General features: G+C 44.8%; 1 protein-coding gene across 7 annotated transcripts in view; it reads right to left on the bottom strand.

Moving 5' to 3' along the window:
* Nucleotides 1-4,663: 4,663 nt before the first annotated feature.
* ARHGAP26 (Rho GTPase activating protein 26) overlaps nt 4,664-17,829 on the bottom strand; it is a 431,053-nt gene continuing 417,887 nt past the window's right edge. For 5 of the 7 annotated variants that reach the window (XM_078067363.1, XM_078067362.1, XM_078067364.1 and 2 more), the window contains one exon: nt 11,148-17,143. In XM_078067363.1, the coding sequence (XP_077923489.1) occupies nt 17,055-17,143 (89 nt within the window). In that variant the 3' untranslated portion in view covers nt 11,148-17,054. Of the gene's footprint in view, nt 8,486-10,323; nt 10,493-11,147; nt 17,144-17,829 lie in introns of those variants that run through there. The other 2 variants (XR_013445819.1, XR_013445818.1) reach the window with 2 other exon arrangements.

Below are 17,829 nucleotides of genomic sequence, written 5' to 3' on the forward strand. Positions count from 1 at the left end.
TATAAGGACAGTGAGAGCTATCAGTTATTTAGTATGTGCTGGATACCTTTTTTGAAAAATGTAATTTCAGGGGCGCCTGGGTAGCTCAGTCCATTAAGCGTCTGCCTTCATTCAGCTCAGGTCATGCTCTCAGAGTCCTGGGATCGAGCCCCACGTCAGGATCCCTGCTCGGCGGGGAGTCTGCTTCTCCCTCTCCTCCCCGCTTGTGCTCTTTCTCGCTATCTCTGTCACTATCTGCCTCTCTCTCGCAAATAAATAAAATCTTTAAAAAAAATGTAATTTCAGACAGAGAATTTCTGGACACTCTGTACCCATTATCATTCTTTACCCTGATACCTCAAATGTTAGTATTTACCATGTTTGCTTTATGTGTCTCTATATCTATCCTTTACCATTTAAGATGCTGTAGATCTGATGCCCTTTATCCCTAAATACTTGCGTATATTTCCTAAAAGCCTAGCCAAAAATCCTGCCTCTCAAAACCACACTGCAATTATGTAAATCATGGTATTAACATTGATGCAATACACTTATTTAATCTATAAACCTTACTCGGATTTTGGCAATTGTCCTTATAATGTCCTTTCCAGCTAAAGAAAATCCACAGTTATATGTTGCATTGACTTGTCATGTCTCTGGACATCTCGAACATTTCTTGAATCTATTTCATGACATTGGACATTTTTGAAATGAACAGCCCAGTTTATTCTGTAGAACACCCCCCAGTTTGGTTTGTCTTTCTCATGGCGAGATCCAGGTTATACACTTTTATTAGGAATTCCATGGAAAACATGATAAGTTCTTCTCAATGCCTCATAGAAGGGACAGGCTGTTAATTAAGTCCCAGTAAATGGTAGTATCTGTTGGGTTTCTCCACTGTGAAGTCACTATTTTGTCCTTTGTGATTACTAAATCTCCTGCGAGGAGATACTATGAGATTATGCAAATATGATTCTCGACTGACTCAAATATTACTATTATGGTTGCCAAATGGTTATATTCTAATTCTGCCGTTCCTTCTACAATTTAGTTGGCTTTCAACTATAAAGAAGAACTTTATTATATGGTTTATTTATTTCTATCAGCATGGACTCATGAATTCTTACTTAATTCAATTATTAGAATTCTTTACTATCCTTAGTTTTTTTGAGACTCAAAGTGTCCCAGATGTTTGCCAGGTACTTCATGTAAATTATTTCACTGAATTCTTAAAACAACTCTATGTCGTGGGGATTATGATTATCGCTATTATTCAAAGTAGCTGAAGCTCTAGGAGATTAATTTTTGCAACATTTAACTGACAGAATCTCCACGCTTTCTGTGTCAAATGCCTGATTTTATATATATATAATATATATAATTTTATATTATATATATATATATATATATATATATATATATTCCCCCTTGTTCCCCCTGATGTCTCTGCCATGTAGGAGTTATCCTCTCCTCTCTATTTTAAGAGAAACAGGCTCAGAGAGGTTATTAAGTAACCCGTCACAGAAGCTGTGATGAGAATTCGAAGGCCTATTTGTAATATCCTGTTGGTTTTCAGCAGACCACGTTGCCTCTTTCTGCTGTTTTTCCTTCTGCAGGAGGGATACTTAAGCAGGAAGTCTTTTTGCCATTTATTCAAACCTATTCAGGACAGAGGAGGTAAAAGGAGAAACTGGCTGTCTTTTTTCTTTCCCTTCTCTTCCTCTTTTCCTTCCTCCCTCCTTCTCTCTTTTCTTTCCTTCTTTCATCCCTCCCTCCTTTCTCTTTCTCTTTCTTTCTTTCCTCTCTTTTTTCTCTCTTTTCTTTTCTTTCTTTCTCTTTCTTTTTTTCTTTCTTTCTCTTTCTTTCCTTCCCTTCCTTCTTTCCTTCCCTTCCTTCCTTTCTTTCTTTCTTAATAACCTGTATTTGTAACAGTTTTTGCTTCAGCTAAAAGCTACCCTGATTCTAACCAGCACCAAAGCTGGGAAGTTGTGGAGGTTTAGATCTTGCCAGAATCCTTGGTGTTCTTGGAGTAGCTTTATGGCAATTAAATGACTGAAAATGTAACCTCTTAAAGGGAATGCATTCATTCTAGCATTGAAAGGAAAACTTTGGTGAGATCTGTCATTATACAGTCACCCTCTAATTTATCGTATATGGATTTTCCCATTACTCTGCTTGTGTTAACCATGGTACAGGTGCCCATTAGAAACGCAGAGTCTGGAGCCTCCTCCTAGACTCCTCAAATCAGAATCCCTTGGATTTGACAAACTTCCCAGAGGTCCCTGATGCTCACTGAAGTGGGAAGGGATGTGTGAAGGCCTCTGACCAAGCTTGGTTCCTGTGGGCTCACAACAATGCTGTCTTCAGACCAGCAATGTCAGCCTCAGGGCCCCTTGACCTTTGCCCCACCTCTTGCCCTCAGCAGTCACCACAGGAAGTGGGATTTGCCAGTCACAAGCGAGCCTTGGGCAGGCTCCTGTCTCCCTCCTGTAGGAAGTGAGCCCCAGAAGGAATGCATCATCCCCCAAGTATTCTGATGTATGGTATCCGTACATAGTTCCTGGCAGCCCTGAGCCAACTTCTGAGAAACGTCTTTGAGGGGGGTGGGGAACCAACCCCTTTACTAGGCTCTGGTTAAAACCAGTGCAAATAAACAAAAAACAGCTGTTGATTCACAAAGTACTGCCTGCAGTTAGGAAATGTTATTTTATCCCCAAACCAAGATCACTGTGAAGTTACTGACTTAACTCCAAATGGGGTATGCATAGCTTCTCTCTAGCCCTATGCCCGCCACCCCCACTCAGGCTGAAACTGGTCTAGGCAGACAGAGCCAAGTACAGATGTCGCCGATCCTGTCAGCCCCAGGAGACCAAGCGGTAGAGCGCTGGGGAGGGTTTCACAATGAGCTTTTTAGGGGACGGGCTGATTTGTAGCCTTTGGTGATTTCCATGGTGTGAGGGCTCCCACCACGGCCGATTTCCAGCTGCCAGCAGTTTAACAACCAACTCACAGGATTCTCGTGTATCTAACAATTGCTTTTCTGAGCTGGGATGAGCCGGCTCCATCAAGTGACAATCCTGAGCGTAAGATCTCATCAGCTTGAGTGGGTGCTTGGGCAGGGAGGGGCTCGACAAGGATGACAGAGAGGATGGATGAGGCAGTACTGGACGGTCAGTCCAGACCTCTGAGGAGAGGAAATCCCTGTCCCCACAGCTGCTCCCTAGCATCTGAGAACAGCAACACGGCAGAGGGCTCGAGATTCTTCACAGACCTCACGGTGCACTCAGGTTTGTCTTGAATAGAAAACCACTGCAGGTAACACTGATGGAAAGAACATCCAGTGGGCAGAGGAGGTAGAAAATAGCAGTTTCTTTTGGGCTCTCTCTGCAACATCAGTGCTTCATGTGTGTGTTTTATGAGCAATGGGTAATGTGAACGATAAGAAGAGCCTAAGTTTGCCTGTGGAATTAGTGGTCAGCCCAGCTCATGCCAGGTTCTAAACCCATCCTTCCTAACCCCAGCTAGAATGGGAGATGGGCAAGACATATACATATCACCCTCTCTCCTGGTGTGAAGAAATCTCACGACAGGTTCCCTAGTCCAAGAGCTCCAGAATGAGTACAAGCCCAAAGGCTACAAACTCCATATCACGACATGACATAGGGCCATTCGTTTAGCTGACAGAACCTCTGGTTTTCCCCATTGCTGTCGGGACCCATCATGGTTCTAAGGAGGGCTCTTCTGGCTGCCAGGAGCAGAAACTACTCAAACTACTCTAAACACCACGATGCGTTAATTGTAAGGATGGCAGGATGGTTTCGGATTCTATAACAGGGCATAATGTCCATCGAGGCACTCCAGGAATCTAAAAAGCTATTCAAGGTTGAGGCAGCCTTTCTCTCTTTCTTGGTTCCATTTGGCCTTTTCTCTTTACACTTATCTTCTCCCTCTAAAGACAGGCCTCCTTGTGTCTTTAAATGTGCACCCAACACAACGTGGCCACAGGTCACAGCTCGACATCAGGATGTCTCATCTTGTACACTCATCAATAAGGGCAACTTCCCTTGGAAGTCAAATTCACAGGAGCAAACATCTGATTGGCCTACATCATGGGATTAAGCCACGCTACCTGAGTCATAGGACACTGCATTATGACAATCTTGGACTTAGGTGTCTACCCATGTGTGATTCTTATGGCCATGGCTGAAGAAGCAAGTGGGGAGAAACACATGACCCATTAAACACATGTCCTTCACAGGGGTGACGGGCAGAACCCCAGGACCAGAAGATGCCGTCCAAGGACAGGTAGGCCAAATGCAGTAATGGCTATGAAACCATGTAACAAACATCTAGATGATTTCTGAGGACAGTGAATTTTATAAAGTTCATTAATAAGTGTCATTTCATTTAATGGAAACAGCCCTAGAGGGTATGCATTCTTAGACCCATTTTAAAGATGAGGAAACTGTTACTCAGAGAGGATAAGGATTACCTCAAGGTCCCACAGCTGGGAAACAGCAGAACCAGACTTAATGTCAGGTCTTCTGACTCCAAGTCCAGTGCTCTTTCTTCCTGGCAAAGGATCCAACAATCAAGGGGGAGAGAGGACTGCACAGAAATCACTCTGAAGCTTTATCTAGAGCTCAAGACTTCAGTTGTAAGTGAACGAATGAAACCCAAACTGTTGTGAGCACAATGAGAATTTATTGGCTTATGTAACAGAAAAGCTCAGGTGCATCTGGACCCATGACATGGAGTGTTGCTCTTCTGTGTCGTTCTTGGCAGCATATTTGGGCTTCCCAGTTGGGAGTCAGGCTCTCCCTGTAAGGAGACAAGATGGCTGCCAGCAGTCTTCATGGCTTCAGATGTAGAAAGAGAGTCCCTTATCACAGCAGTCTAAGAAATCCAGAAATTGGTTCTTCTTGGACTTAGTAAGGTCCTGGCTCATTTCTCAATCAACCAATCATATGGGCAGGGTGGATTTGATGATGTTCCAGGCCCAGCCAGGGTCACAGTTTCACCACTGGATGCAGGAATGATGCCAAGTCCCCCAAACCCATGGGACCTGAAAGTAGGGGAGGGGCGGCTCCCCAGACAAAAAATGAGGTGCTGTTATCAGAATAAGGAGTAACGGCTGCCCAACAGGCAAAATCAACAGCTATTTCTCTTGGGGTGGGAAAAGTAAAGAGCATCTGAGCCCGAGTTAACCTCAGAGGCACAAGGAAACAGTACCCTAGCACCTGGATGTGGACATAGTAGGTGATGAAGAGTTGGTGCCTCTGGGGCATGAAATGCATAAAGGAACATAAGAGAAAAGATGCTGGGACCATACTGGGAAACACCCTTAATGCCGTGATGCCTTTTTTTTTTTTTTTTTTCAGGCCACGAGAGCTTCTGAAGGTTTTTTGATCAGGGGTGTGCCATGGTCAAAATCTGCAGGAGGAAAACAACCTTGAAAATTTTCAAGTGTTATCCAAAAGTGAAAACCTTATCTTTTGTGGGCCAGGAGTGGCCTCCTTGCCTGTGAAGGTTTTTCCTGTAAGATTTGTAATCACTTTATCTGGAAGTCCCTGAGACAAGAAAACTGTGAGCACGTCATGGAGAAAGAGCAGCAGCAAGGTATCTGAGTCTGATTAGATACACCCACCCCCTTTCAGGGCCTCCAACTATGTAGTCCCACCCCAAACGAAGTTGAAGGTCTGAACTCAGTGACACTGGAGTTTCTCAGACTCACATTCATGGGATGGTTGAACAGGTCTGGGTGCGGCCCCCAGGGTGTGTGAACTGAGGAGTACTTTATGCCATCCAATTCCATATCATGATTAAGCATGATTTATTGCCATTTTTTAAACTGCAACTGACTTGGGGGGTCCTTCATGAGAATCCCAGGATAAAATGTCTCAACACTAATGCACCACTGGGATGGGCCAAATCATCAAGTAACGACTTGAATCAGCTGGGGTTGGAAAAGTATTGTCAGAGGGCTCCAAATGACACAATTCCTCCCTGTTCTCATGAGGTCCAGTCATGGCTACTTCCGGTCCAGAAGAGAGAACAAATGCTGGAATTTTAAAAAGAAACTACACTTGCTGAGTTCAGGCATCAAGGTGAACTCATTCCAGGATTGGTCCAATTAGGGCAGTGTTTGCCCATTTCATATTGCAATTGGTATTTCAGATCTTCTGCTTGTTCTCTGAAGTGACTTTCCTAAGAGGTACACTACTAAAATCTCAATATACATACTTAACATAAAGTATGAGGGCCCTTAAATAAAGACAAGTGGCAGACAGAATTCATATTAAGAAGTCATTTGAGGGTCGGGGGAATGGTACTTACTACGCTTCCCTGATATGAAGAATATCTGTGTGACCCTGCTGTGACCTGTATACCTTGCCCCAGGACAAAGTCCCGGCACTGTGGATTTAACTAGGCCCCGTGCCCATTCCTTAACCAACCAATCACTGTGGCTGGGTGGATCTGATGATCTCATAGGCCAGAACAGCACCACTGGTTCACCACTGGATCAAGGGTTGATGCCCGGCCACCCAAACCCACGGAACCTAAACCCATGGGCCCCAAATGAAAACTGAGGTGCCGTTGCCAGAAGGGGTACTGGACGCCAAAGAGCAAAAACAACAAATACTCCTTCGGGACGAGGGAAGTAAAGGGCATTCAAGGGCTGGAGCTTCCAACACCTTCTCAACTGGAGACAGTGTGGGAGTTGAGGGTAAGCTGTGGTATCAGTCTGCTGGGGTTCGGTGTCTGCTCTGTTACTTATTAGCTTAGTGACTCCGAACAAGTTACTCAGTCTAATACTTGGCTTCCTCATCTACAGAAAAGGGTAACAACAGGACCTATTTCACAGGGTTGATGTGAGGATTAATAAGATGATGCATGTGAAAGCAGTTAGTATAATGGAACTGCTCCACAAATGAGACTTACTTTGTCAGTCATCTTGACACGCAACAGCTCTACGCCCCTCACTGCAGGAGACCTGGGTGAGTCCCATTCTGCCTTAGAGGAAGTCCCACAAGTACTCACCACTGTCTGCCTTGACTTCTCTTGCTGTCTCCTCTAGCTCTGACTTTTTTCAAATCTCACTAAGTTCAAGAGGGGATTAAAATGCCAAGATTCTCTATTTTTAAGCATTCGCAGATCACGCTGGAAACACTGGCTCTCCCACAAAAAGACACATGCTCATGGGATTTCCCTGGCAATCCCATAAGAGCCTGAAGGTCTGTCGTCGACAGCTGGATCAGGGTGGGGAGAGGGACTGTTTTCAAATTGTTAAATTTTAAAAAATGTGCGCATATTTCCAGCCAACAAAACATGGCTGGGTCTTCCACAGGGGCTGCCTCCTTGCAGTGTCCTTAAGGATGCTGGGACCAGCCAAAGATTGCAGCTGGAGTCCATGGGGCTGCCCAGACAACCGGGAGTGTCTGCAGAGAGCTCCAGAAATGGGGAAACTATTCACCCAAAATGAGTGAGCACAGGGCTCCTAGGAGAAAAGTTTTTAATCAAAACATATTCTGCTCTTATTCTGGCCAATAGGGAACTAAAGCTAAGTGTTTGCGGGATACTGCTTGCCAGAGCCCTTTTTGAAGGGCTCACTGCTGAAAAGGACATAATGAGGTTGTTGATGTCAGTTTTGAAGATGTTTAGGTGGGGGGTGGAAGAACCAAGTCAAAAGCAGAAGGAAAAACTTCCTCGCGATTAAAAAATGCTTACAAATTTATATAAGATCATGTGTGTATACCTATAAAGAAATTTTTAAAAAATTAAGAGCATATGGGCTCTAGAAGCAGACAGACCTATCCTAAAATTTAAGTTTCACCACTTCCTAGCTCCCCGATCTTGTTTCCTCATCTATAAAATGGGGGTAATTATAATACTTCATTCATGAGTTTTGAGGATTTGGTGAGTTAATGCATTTATAACAGTGTCTCCTGCCTAGTAAGACTGTAATCCATGTTAGCTGATATTGTTGGTCATCGGGGGAAAACAGAAGCCTAGAGGTCAACGTGGGGAGTAGGTAAGGGTGACCAGCGAAGCATACAGTTTTCCAGGAAGCTCCTGTCTCCTCGTGTCCAATCACATCCAACTCACCTCCATCTCCCTCTCCCTTTCATGCCTCGGTCCTTGCTGTCCTAGAACCTGCGACACTTCTCCAATGGTCTAGGTGCCAAACTCCTCTCCACCTTTTGAGATCCCTTTCCAATGTCACTTCTGTGAAGCCTGCCTCCCAAACAGAAAGGCCCTTCTTTCTCGGAGCCCGAGAACTACCTGCTGCACAACATGTAGACATATCACAGGGCACATGTGGCTTCTCATACACTTGCCTGTCGTGGAGGTCAACTGTGAGTTCCCTGAGGACAGAGATCATGTCTTATAAGTCCCGGTCATAGGAGCTCCTGGTACATAGAGATGGTCAAGAAGTGTTTGCTGGATGGAAGCACAAAAATGGAGGGTGATTTCTCTGAAAAAATGAGGCTAGCTGTTCTCCACTCTAAGGAAAAACAGAAAGGAAATGGACATAAGCTGCATCATGGGAAACTTCGGTTAGACACAAAGAATTCCCTTAGTGAGAGTGTTAGATGCCAGACCAAATTCCCACGGGACAGTGTGGAATTTCCTGGAAGGGTCTTCAAAAAAGAATACTTTTTATTTTGGGGGTGATTCTGATGTGGCTTTGCTTAAAGGCAGGCCCTGAGCCTGGTATGAAGTTCATAAAACTACCCATAAGCAATTCAGATGACAGTGAAGGGTCTTTGGTTCTCGGTCAGCTGGTCAACCAGATGGCTTCTTGCACTGAGCACTAGGGAGTGGGATGGGAAAGAATGTGGCTGTGTGTGCCTGGATGGAGGGTGGGAAGTCCCCCTCCAACGAGCCGAAATCCCAGGAAGTGAGCGAACGGAGGAGTTTGCCAGAGGTCACAAAGTCACCTTGTGTTCAAGAACCCAAGACTAAGGACACCCAATTTCTTTCTTTCAACAAGAACTGTTGAATCCAACAGGAAGGAGGAACTACAGGGCAAAGCAACGCTCTTCCGCTTTCAGTCACTCGGTCAGCCCACCCAGCGGCTACTGGACACATGCTGGGCCAGGCCGTGGGCTGGGGGCTGGGCAGACATGGGTGAGCAAAACCTGGTCTCTGTCCTTATGGAGCTGTCAATTAAAAAGAAGATGACACCAAACATTTTATGATAGAAAAATGAATTGACAGATAGAAAGACATATGAAGGGGCAAAATGGTGTGACAGGAGAAAAGGTAGGAAAAGAGGGGCGACCCTTTACTGTCATTACTTCATTGCATTTAACACAGGCGAGGTAAGCTGCTTCACCGAGAGGGGTTCAGAAAAGGCAGTTAAAAGTTCATTTAAAAAACATCTTTCTGATAACTTATCAGAAAAACTGCAAAAAGGACATAGAACCATGGTGTCAGAACAAAAAATTTTAATTTAATGGTAGGCTCAAGACTTGGAGGGTAAGATGTGATTTGGGTACCTAAAGCCCCAAATGAATTCAAGTCTTGATTAATTTGCTGGTTGGCCTTGAGAAGCCTTATTAGCTACTTGGGTTTTAGCAAACAGAGGCTGGGGCCCGCCTCATGGGGTGAATTACAGGAGATGAGATGCACAGAGTGACCGCTGTTGCTGAGTGCAGTGCGCCGTGGTTTCTGATCATCTCAAATTAAAACCTTCCTGCTTTGGTCCCCACTGTCCGATGATGCATGGGTGTGCAGGGTGCCACTGTGAAGGATGTGGCCCTGGTTGGAACGCCCCTCCCTGCAGACGATTATTTGCACCCTCCCATGCAGGAGCCTCACGCACCTACCACCAAGCACTTACTGCATTGGTTAGAGGCTCCCTTGGCTGCCATGCTGGCGGAACTCTGACAATTCTGCCTAACCCAGCCTAGTTAATTAGTTGCAGCTTCGTTTAGGTTATTAAAAGCAGGGCAAGCCAGTGACATTGACACATTTGGGTAGGAGAGATGTGTGGTATCTGAGCAGAGACCGAAAGAACTAAGAAGGAATTAAAGCCCTGATTTAATTCCCGAGACAGCAAACATGTTTGGGGTCTAAGAAAATCCTTCATTTACCTAATTTCAAGTGTCAATCCAGCCCATTTCTAACCACGGTGCTCTTTTAACCAATCACGCAGCCAGAGCTAACAAGTGAAGAACACCAAACCAACCACAAGGCGTGATGCAATTTGAGCTCTGCTGAGTGGCTACTAAAATCAAAATGAAAATGAAATCTCTTCTATTAAAAAGACACAAAAGGTGAAGTGATTGCCAAGTCTACTGGAATGGCCAGGGACAAAGATAACACACAAATACATACCATAGATCTCGTGCTCCCACGATGGACAGCGGATACAGCTGTGTCCAACTCAGAAGGTCTCCCCTAGGTGCCGGGTGACCTCGTGCAGGTAGGAGGCTTCAGATGTTTGGAAAATTTTCCAGGGCAGCATAATCTCGGTGATGGCACAAGAGCTGCAAGCCGGTGCCTTCTTAAGTGACAAATGAGCATAGTGTGAGTGGCTCATGTGTGACCCACACACTCAAGTGGGCACCCCCTCAAAACCAGGCACCAAGGGAGCCCCACTCTCCCCTCGTCCGCCAGAGTCTCCCCCGGCTCTCTCCTTCTGAGCCCCCTTGCTCACTACAGAAGCTGGGAGCCCCGGGCTGCAGCTCTGAATGTGTCTGGAAGGGACATGATGAGTGAGAAGATGCGGTAATAGGAGCTGGCCTGGGACATGTTACAAGTTCTAAACAAATGAGGTACAACCCTGTGGGGACACACCCAGCTGTGTGGTGGGACTGTCTGTGTTGTGGCTCTTGGACTATCCCACGTGGTGTTCGTGAACTTCCACAAAAGAGTGGATTTGAACGTCGAATTCAGGAAGAATGAACACAATTATGTCTTCCAGGAGATAGTCAGAAACATTAAGTAGAATATGGCTTCGGGGGGCTTGGTTGACGTGCTTCATGGCTCCTCAAGTTCACCAGCATTAGAGCTTTCCTAAAGGAAGGTCAGGCGTCAGCAGGGCGGTTGTTAGTGCGCCACAGGGGCCTGGGAGCCTGGCTTTATACTCTTATTGGAAGAAATATGAAAATAGGCATCCTGTCCAAACTTTATCAGAAACTCAAGAAACAAACGTGCCACCAAATGGAAAAGTCATTTAATTCAAAAATCATACTTCCACTCGTTTCGTAAGGATTGTCACATAAACCAAGCAAATGAAACAAAGCCAAGTTTCAGAGGCCACTCAACAGAAACTGGATTTTCCTTATAGATACGCTTAGTGACGCAAAAGCACATTTTAAAAAACAGCCTCATCATGGCAAGACTATTTTACTAAGAATGGGGAAAAAAGTTCTATTCTAGTCACAAATTACTTTTTAATTACAGAGTTGGATTCTACACACCAGTCAATATTCAATACTGAAGTTTAAAACAGTGCATAATTTATGGTTTAAAAAAATTAAAGTGCCATTTTTAAGTACTTTATTGATAATGTATCACATAGCACTTTACAGTATACTCAAAGGTAGCCTAAATTAGGAGATAAACATGCAAATATTTTCTTCTCCAAAATATGGACAAAATGTCTTTTAGAGTGCTTGTGACCACCAGCCTAGTATTAGCTACTAAAGGTTTATGAGTTTGATCTGTTTTCCAACACGACTTTTAATAAGTTAATAAGGAATACAGCTGTAGTAACCATTTGATAAATACGAAGTTTTAAAATGGCACTTAATTTACAACTTTGATCATTTTGCCAATCAACAGCCTCTCGTTTCTCTTATTCTCAAATTCTAAATCTTAAAGGCTGCAAAGGCTCAGCAACTGCCAGCTTCTGTGGGTCTCTACATGAGCACCTGTGTCTTTACAGATGCAGATGTGTGCTTTACATACACATGCACAAACACACGCTAACACGCAGACACTTCAGAATCTTCAGATGAACCTCTTTCCACAGGTACCAGGGTGATCCTGGCACCTGGACACCCAAGGTAGTTGCTTGTAGGGTCTGTTGGGACAGCTTTGTAGAAATGGTGCGTGTAGAATGTCTTGACCTCTCCAGGACCACTCCAGGGAAACTGGACATTTTGATTATCAATACTCTGGTTCTGATTACACTCAAAAGAATTTTCATGTAATATTAACTGCTATTCTTATATGGGTCTAGGACTGTGCCAAGCCTTTGCTCGCTATAGCATTCCAAATCTTGAAAGACATTTCCACCTTGTAGAGTCCTGTAAAAGCTTTTGTAAAAATATCAGTTGTGAACTTTTTCTGTGGCCGATTTTTCCCTGTTAAGAACTGTATTTATCCCTCTTAGGAAAAACATCCCAAGTTCTTCAAGGTGGTTCACATTTCTCTTTCTCTCTGCACCTCGCGCTACTTGACATCCAAACCTTTTCACCCCAGAATACAACGCTTCCATCAGAAGACCACATTTCAGCAAGGGCTGGTGGCTCTGAATGACATCTGGATTCTCTGTATGGTCTCTCCCTCTGCTTTGGGAAGTTCTTTAGTTAGACAAGTACTGTAGGCGGCGCAAGGAAAAAAGCTAATTATTACTTGTTGGAGTCTTGTCTCAGGCATGCTGTAGGATTGTGCAAGGTTCATTGCTCTGCTGTTGTCATTTCGATGCTACAATTACAGAGAAGTGGTTCAGCACCCAGCCGATCAGCGAGGCTGCCAAACACATTTGAACACGAGATAAATTTTTTAAACACCAGCTAAGGGTGTGTGAGAGGACACCCAGTTGACTTAAGAGACATGTGGGGCAGGGTTGTCTAGGTAATTGATTACTGTCAGGTTTGCCAGAGATGACAGATAACTCTGGAGATAGAATACCTAGGACATTCCTTTTAAAGTCAGGTAGCTATTTGATTTCTTCAAGGCTGGCTACCTACTGCGGTAATTTGGTGGCTCATAAAACATTCTGTACTAGGGCAACTGTGAGTGCCATGGTGGCCACTGTTGTACCTGGGACTCCTGTGTCTATAAAACTATTGGTCCAGACTTGCTTTTGGAAGCAGAAGCCAGAGGATGAAAAGTGCCAATAAAGAGTCATGAATAGGGGATCAAAGTACCTTTAGCTGATTATTTCTGTCTCCCCACCCTTCAACCATGGATGCTTTTGTAGTCTCTGTAGTCAAGACAGAACTTCTGGGGTGACTGGGCTTGCTGTTGTCAGGAGACACAGCTCGTAGAAGGACTTCCCTGTGAGCTACAGGCACGGCACACACAATCGTGGAGTCCTGGGAACGCCTGAAATGGTCTTGTCACTAGCATGGCTCTGTCCTGCTAATGCCAATCTGCCAATGCTGGATTGCTTAGCTTCTTTCTCTTTGCATCTCTGTCCAAAAAGCACTCAGCAAAAGGGGATGAGCTAGAATTACGTTGAAAAAGACAGTTTGGTCTGACAGAGGTAAACACATATTGGCCGTAGAAATATTAAAACAGTAAGCGAGAAACTGGCTCCAATTATAGGATACTAAGGAAGGCTGTGCCACACAGGGTCCATCCCTATACGTCAATTTTTGAAAATGGAAGAGAATATCATCAGTCCTGAGCAAGGGATTTGGGGGGCAGGGATTTGAAACTAGTTATCTTTCACAGCATGGAATTCTGTAGCTGTGGAATTCTTCGAGTACCTGAAGGAGGAATGAGATGGATCATAATGCCCAAGTAAAGATTCAGGTTCTGTGTGCATGATCACAGGGCCTTAGAAAAGAAACACAAGGTTCCTGGGAAAGCTCAGGGATCTTAGTCCATAGTCCTCCATTCTGATACCTTGTTCACTCTCCTAATCTGCCCTAAAGTTCCCTATTCAAGCAGAATTAGGGGTGGGGGGCATAGATGGTAGAGAGGGTAAAACCGACTTTTAGTCGTCAAATTCCTTTCCTATTTGTTGGCTCATATTCTTAATGGTATCTCCAGTTCTGCAGCAAATGAGGAGGAGGTGAGCCTGGCTGGGGAAAGGAAGCAGGGCAGCCATCTGTCACAGGCCCAGCATGACCACAGGGAAGCTGGGAAGGGGTCTACCTACAAATTCACATTGGCGGCACTTCCATTTCCTTCCGGCTTCAAATCAGGGCCAACTGAAGAGGGAGGGACAGGCTTCCAAGTGGTCAAGCTGGGGCCAAGTGTCGACAGCTATGCTTCAGGGAGGAGCTCCCCAAATCAGGGCCTGGGCTTTCTGCTCCTCCACGTTAGCTCTAGTTAAGGGTCCAGTGAGGCAGGTGACAATTTCAAACATCAAATGTGTTAAAAAAACAACAAAAACCCATTATGTGGAGTTCTTGCCATTTAGAAAGCACAGTGGCACAGAGTATGCTTGTCCCCTCAAGCTCCACTGAACAGGTTCCTGAGCTGTTCCAAGTCTACAGGGAGTAAGTGTAGCCAGTTGGTGTGTTCTCCTTCTTCTTGGGTTTTCAGTGAATAGCTTTCCTGAGTCCTATCTTGGTCTTATCCAGTCTTAGTTCTCGTTCCCTGAATTGGTAGTGGTAGTGTGTCGCTTGCTGTTGGTTGAGCTCTTCCATAATAGCTGTGTAATCCTTGAGCCGATGAACTGAATCACAATGACAAACTCCTTTAAATTTAAAATCATCTATAAAGCTGTAACAACAGCACAGCCTACATCCTACGTCCCTCTTTGGAGTTTTTATTTTGGGGTTATAGGAAATTTGAGATGAACAAGAAGGGAAATATTTAGGGAAAGGGAAAGCAGCAGCATATTGAGGACCCAAGATCCTAAGAAGCCAGTTTTTCCTAAAACTTAGACACACACACAACATTTACAAAATAGCTCGGCCTCATGTGTACAACCTCAGAAGGTGTGCAGAGGAGTGAGATATAAGGAACATGCGACGACCCCGTCGCCTTCTGTCCTGACATATCGGGGTACCAAGAAATACACCTGAGAAGAAAAATGGAAAAAAAAAAAAATCTAACTCCTGGCCCCACCTATGTGAATCCTGAGCTTCATCTTACTACCAAGCAAGCGTTCTTTTAAAAATTCATTGCCTGAAAATGCTTTCTCTCTCCAAATTCAAAGCCCAAGAAAAGCTCAAAAACACATGTGGATAAAGACGACCGAATGCCTTCAGTGTGTCATGCCCACCAACGAGAGCCAGCAGAGAGTGGGTAGAAATGTGTCCTCCTTCCTCGAGGCCAGAGAGGGGATGACCTTGACTCTCTTCAGCCTTGCCTCCTCTCTCTGCCTCTTACACACACCTATTCAACAATCAAAGCTTAAATGTGTGGAGCCACTAGCTTAAAGATTATCAAATATAAAACTTTGCCATATAATATTTCAAATCACTCTATTTACAAGTTTATCTTTGCAAAAAAAAAAAAAAAAAGTAAAAGATACAGTAATTCAACACAATTCAAGTTTTTCTTTTCTTCTTTCAACTTCCCTAAAGAGGAATTCCAGAAGCGGGAAACACTCTGGGGCGATGCTGCCAACCCGAGGGGGCTCCTGGGGAGCTTGACAGTCCATCATCAGTTTGGAGTCTGTCTGCCCAGAGTCACTCTTGCAAGGACATTCGAATGTGGAAGATACTGGGAACTCTGTTCCTTTGAAGGCCAAGTGAATGTGAAATGTCCAGACCCAACTTCCCTATCCCTGGCAGTCTTCCACAAGACCCAGCCCCTTCTGGACCAGGAAATTCTCTTTCTCAGAAGGTACCCATTCCACCTTCCATGCCCCGACCTTTTGGTATTCTCCTGAATCAAATGGCTTACAATATTCGTCTTGTGCCTCAAAAGCCTGAGAAACAATTCCCTTTTTCTGAGTGGCAGTGAACATATATGTCCTTTAAAACTACAAGCCATAGGGTTAGCCAGGGAATTATCCTTGAAAGCTGCCAGGGCACCAGTGCTCAGGAGCCCAGGGCACTGCCAGTGGGGCTGGTCAGGGAGGGGCTAGAGGCAGTCAAGGGCAGGGGAAGGGACACGGAATGGGAGACCACGAGTGAACAAGTCAAAAGGGGGAGAGGATGTCGCCCATGAGGAGGCAGCATATTGCCCCCTAGAAAGCAAATGCTAGTTGCATGGAAGAACAGAAGTATTAAGCCTGTATGTAATTTAATCTCAAGAGGTTACTAGAGTTTGCTCCAAATATATCCTGATGCTGCTGAAATTCATCAGAAAGGGAAGAGTTCCCAGCCGCTATTCTGTCAGCCCCAAGCAGACCACTCTAATCCCTTGATCTTCTGCTTCAGGTTGTTGGAAAATCATTCAAAAAATGACCAAAAAGGAGGGAGAAAAAATATGTCATGCAAAAAGAGTGTTATTTTTTTGGTTTGGCTTCAGAGTAGGTTGGGTTGCCGTGGTTACGAGGTGATGGCAGCCCTGGGTGGCAGAGAAGTTCCTAGCTTGGGAGGGGGAACGTGGGGTGTGTGTGTTCCCTTGCACGAGAGGACTGAGCTGAATTCTGCTGATGCTTGGCCAAGGCTGCTTGGAGATGGCGAGAGATTGCATCTTATGTAAACAGTGCCGTAAACCATCTCCCTCCTGCATGCAAACAGACAGACCCAGCTGCCTGTAGCACTGTGGGTCTCAAGTATTTAGAGGTGGGGTAGAGAGAGTGTCTACTGTAAACAGAAGCAACAGGCCCAGCCTGGGCCTCAGAGCCAATGCCCAGCCCTGTTAGACTTAGCTACACTGCATGCTCTTGAGGACTACTTAAATCTTTCTTACTTCCTTTTTTGGAAGGTTGGGGGTTTGGATGACTGCTGAAACAAAATGAATGCTCCCTATTTAGGGCACTAAATGAGAGGAACGGCTTTGCAAGCCTTTCCCTCGGTTATCAAAATCAAATGGCCTCCACTGCTGATTTACTTCTGTTCCTTGCAGTATCACCACATGCCAGCTGACATGATCATGGGGACGGGTGACACCAGAGTTCACAGAAACATCCGTGTTGGCAGGTGGTAACAGAGTCAATCACCCCGCATTTCTCAGCGGCAAAGAGAAATGGCCTACAACACTGGCATCAGCAGTTGTCATGGATACCATGGAAAGCTCAGCAGGTCTGCTGGGGCCCACGGTTAGAGGAACTCCACGTAGTTCTCAGGTATGAGGCCAGTCTTCCCGTTGAGAGTCCCCTCCAACCAGCCAGGCTCCTGAGATGGATGCACTGTATAGCAAGAGGGGAGAGAGTGTGAGAAGAGAAGGTGTTACAGTAGGGCAGGTGGTGGATGTGTGTGCACACTCGTGTGGGAACAAACGAGTGCAATCGCTTGTTATAGTACACATTTCTAGGACTTGGTTAAACCAGGGGTTCTTAATTTTTTGTGGGACATAAGCTTTTCAATAAAGGTGACTCTGAATGTTCTTTATAACACAAAAGGAAACAAAGACGTTCAAAGTTTTACATAGAATTTTAGGAGTTTCCCAGACTTTCTGAAGTTGCTGGTTTAAACCAGAAAGAGGTGACAGATTTCTACTTTTTAGGTTAGAAGTCAGTTATGGTGCTCCATCCATAAATTTATCTAACCAGCCATCCATCCATCTATCCATCCATCCATGGCACCCATCTACCTACCCAGGACTGCCTTTGTACCCAGTGGAGTGCCAGTGAAAAAATGCTAAGAACTAGTCTTTAAAGATATCTAGCATGCATTTTACTAATCTAATTATGCATTTTGCTTCCCTTTAAATCCTTACCCTCTGCTTCCAATCTCCCTGCAAACTCCCTCTGTGGTTTTTTTGTTTTTGTTTTTGTTTTGTTTTGTTTTTACATTCTATAGCCTTTGAACAGCCCCCTCTGTTCCACCCATACCCTTAGTTTTCTTTGCTGTTCTCTAGAATTTTCCTCCCTCC

This window comes from Halichoerus grypus, chromosome 2, assembly GCF_964656455.1.
Source record: "Halichoerus grypus chromosome 2, mHalGry1.hap1.1, whole genome shotgun sequence".
Lineage (NCBI taxonomy): Eukaryota > Metazoa > Chordata > Mammalia > Carnivora > Phocidae > Halichoerus > Halichoerus grypus.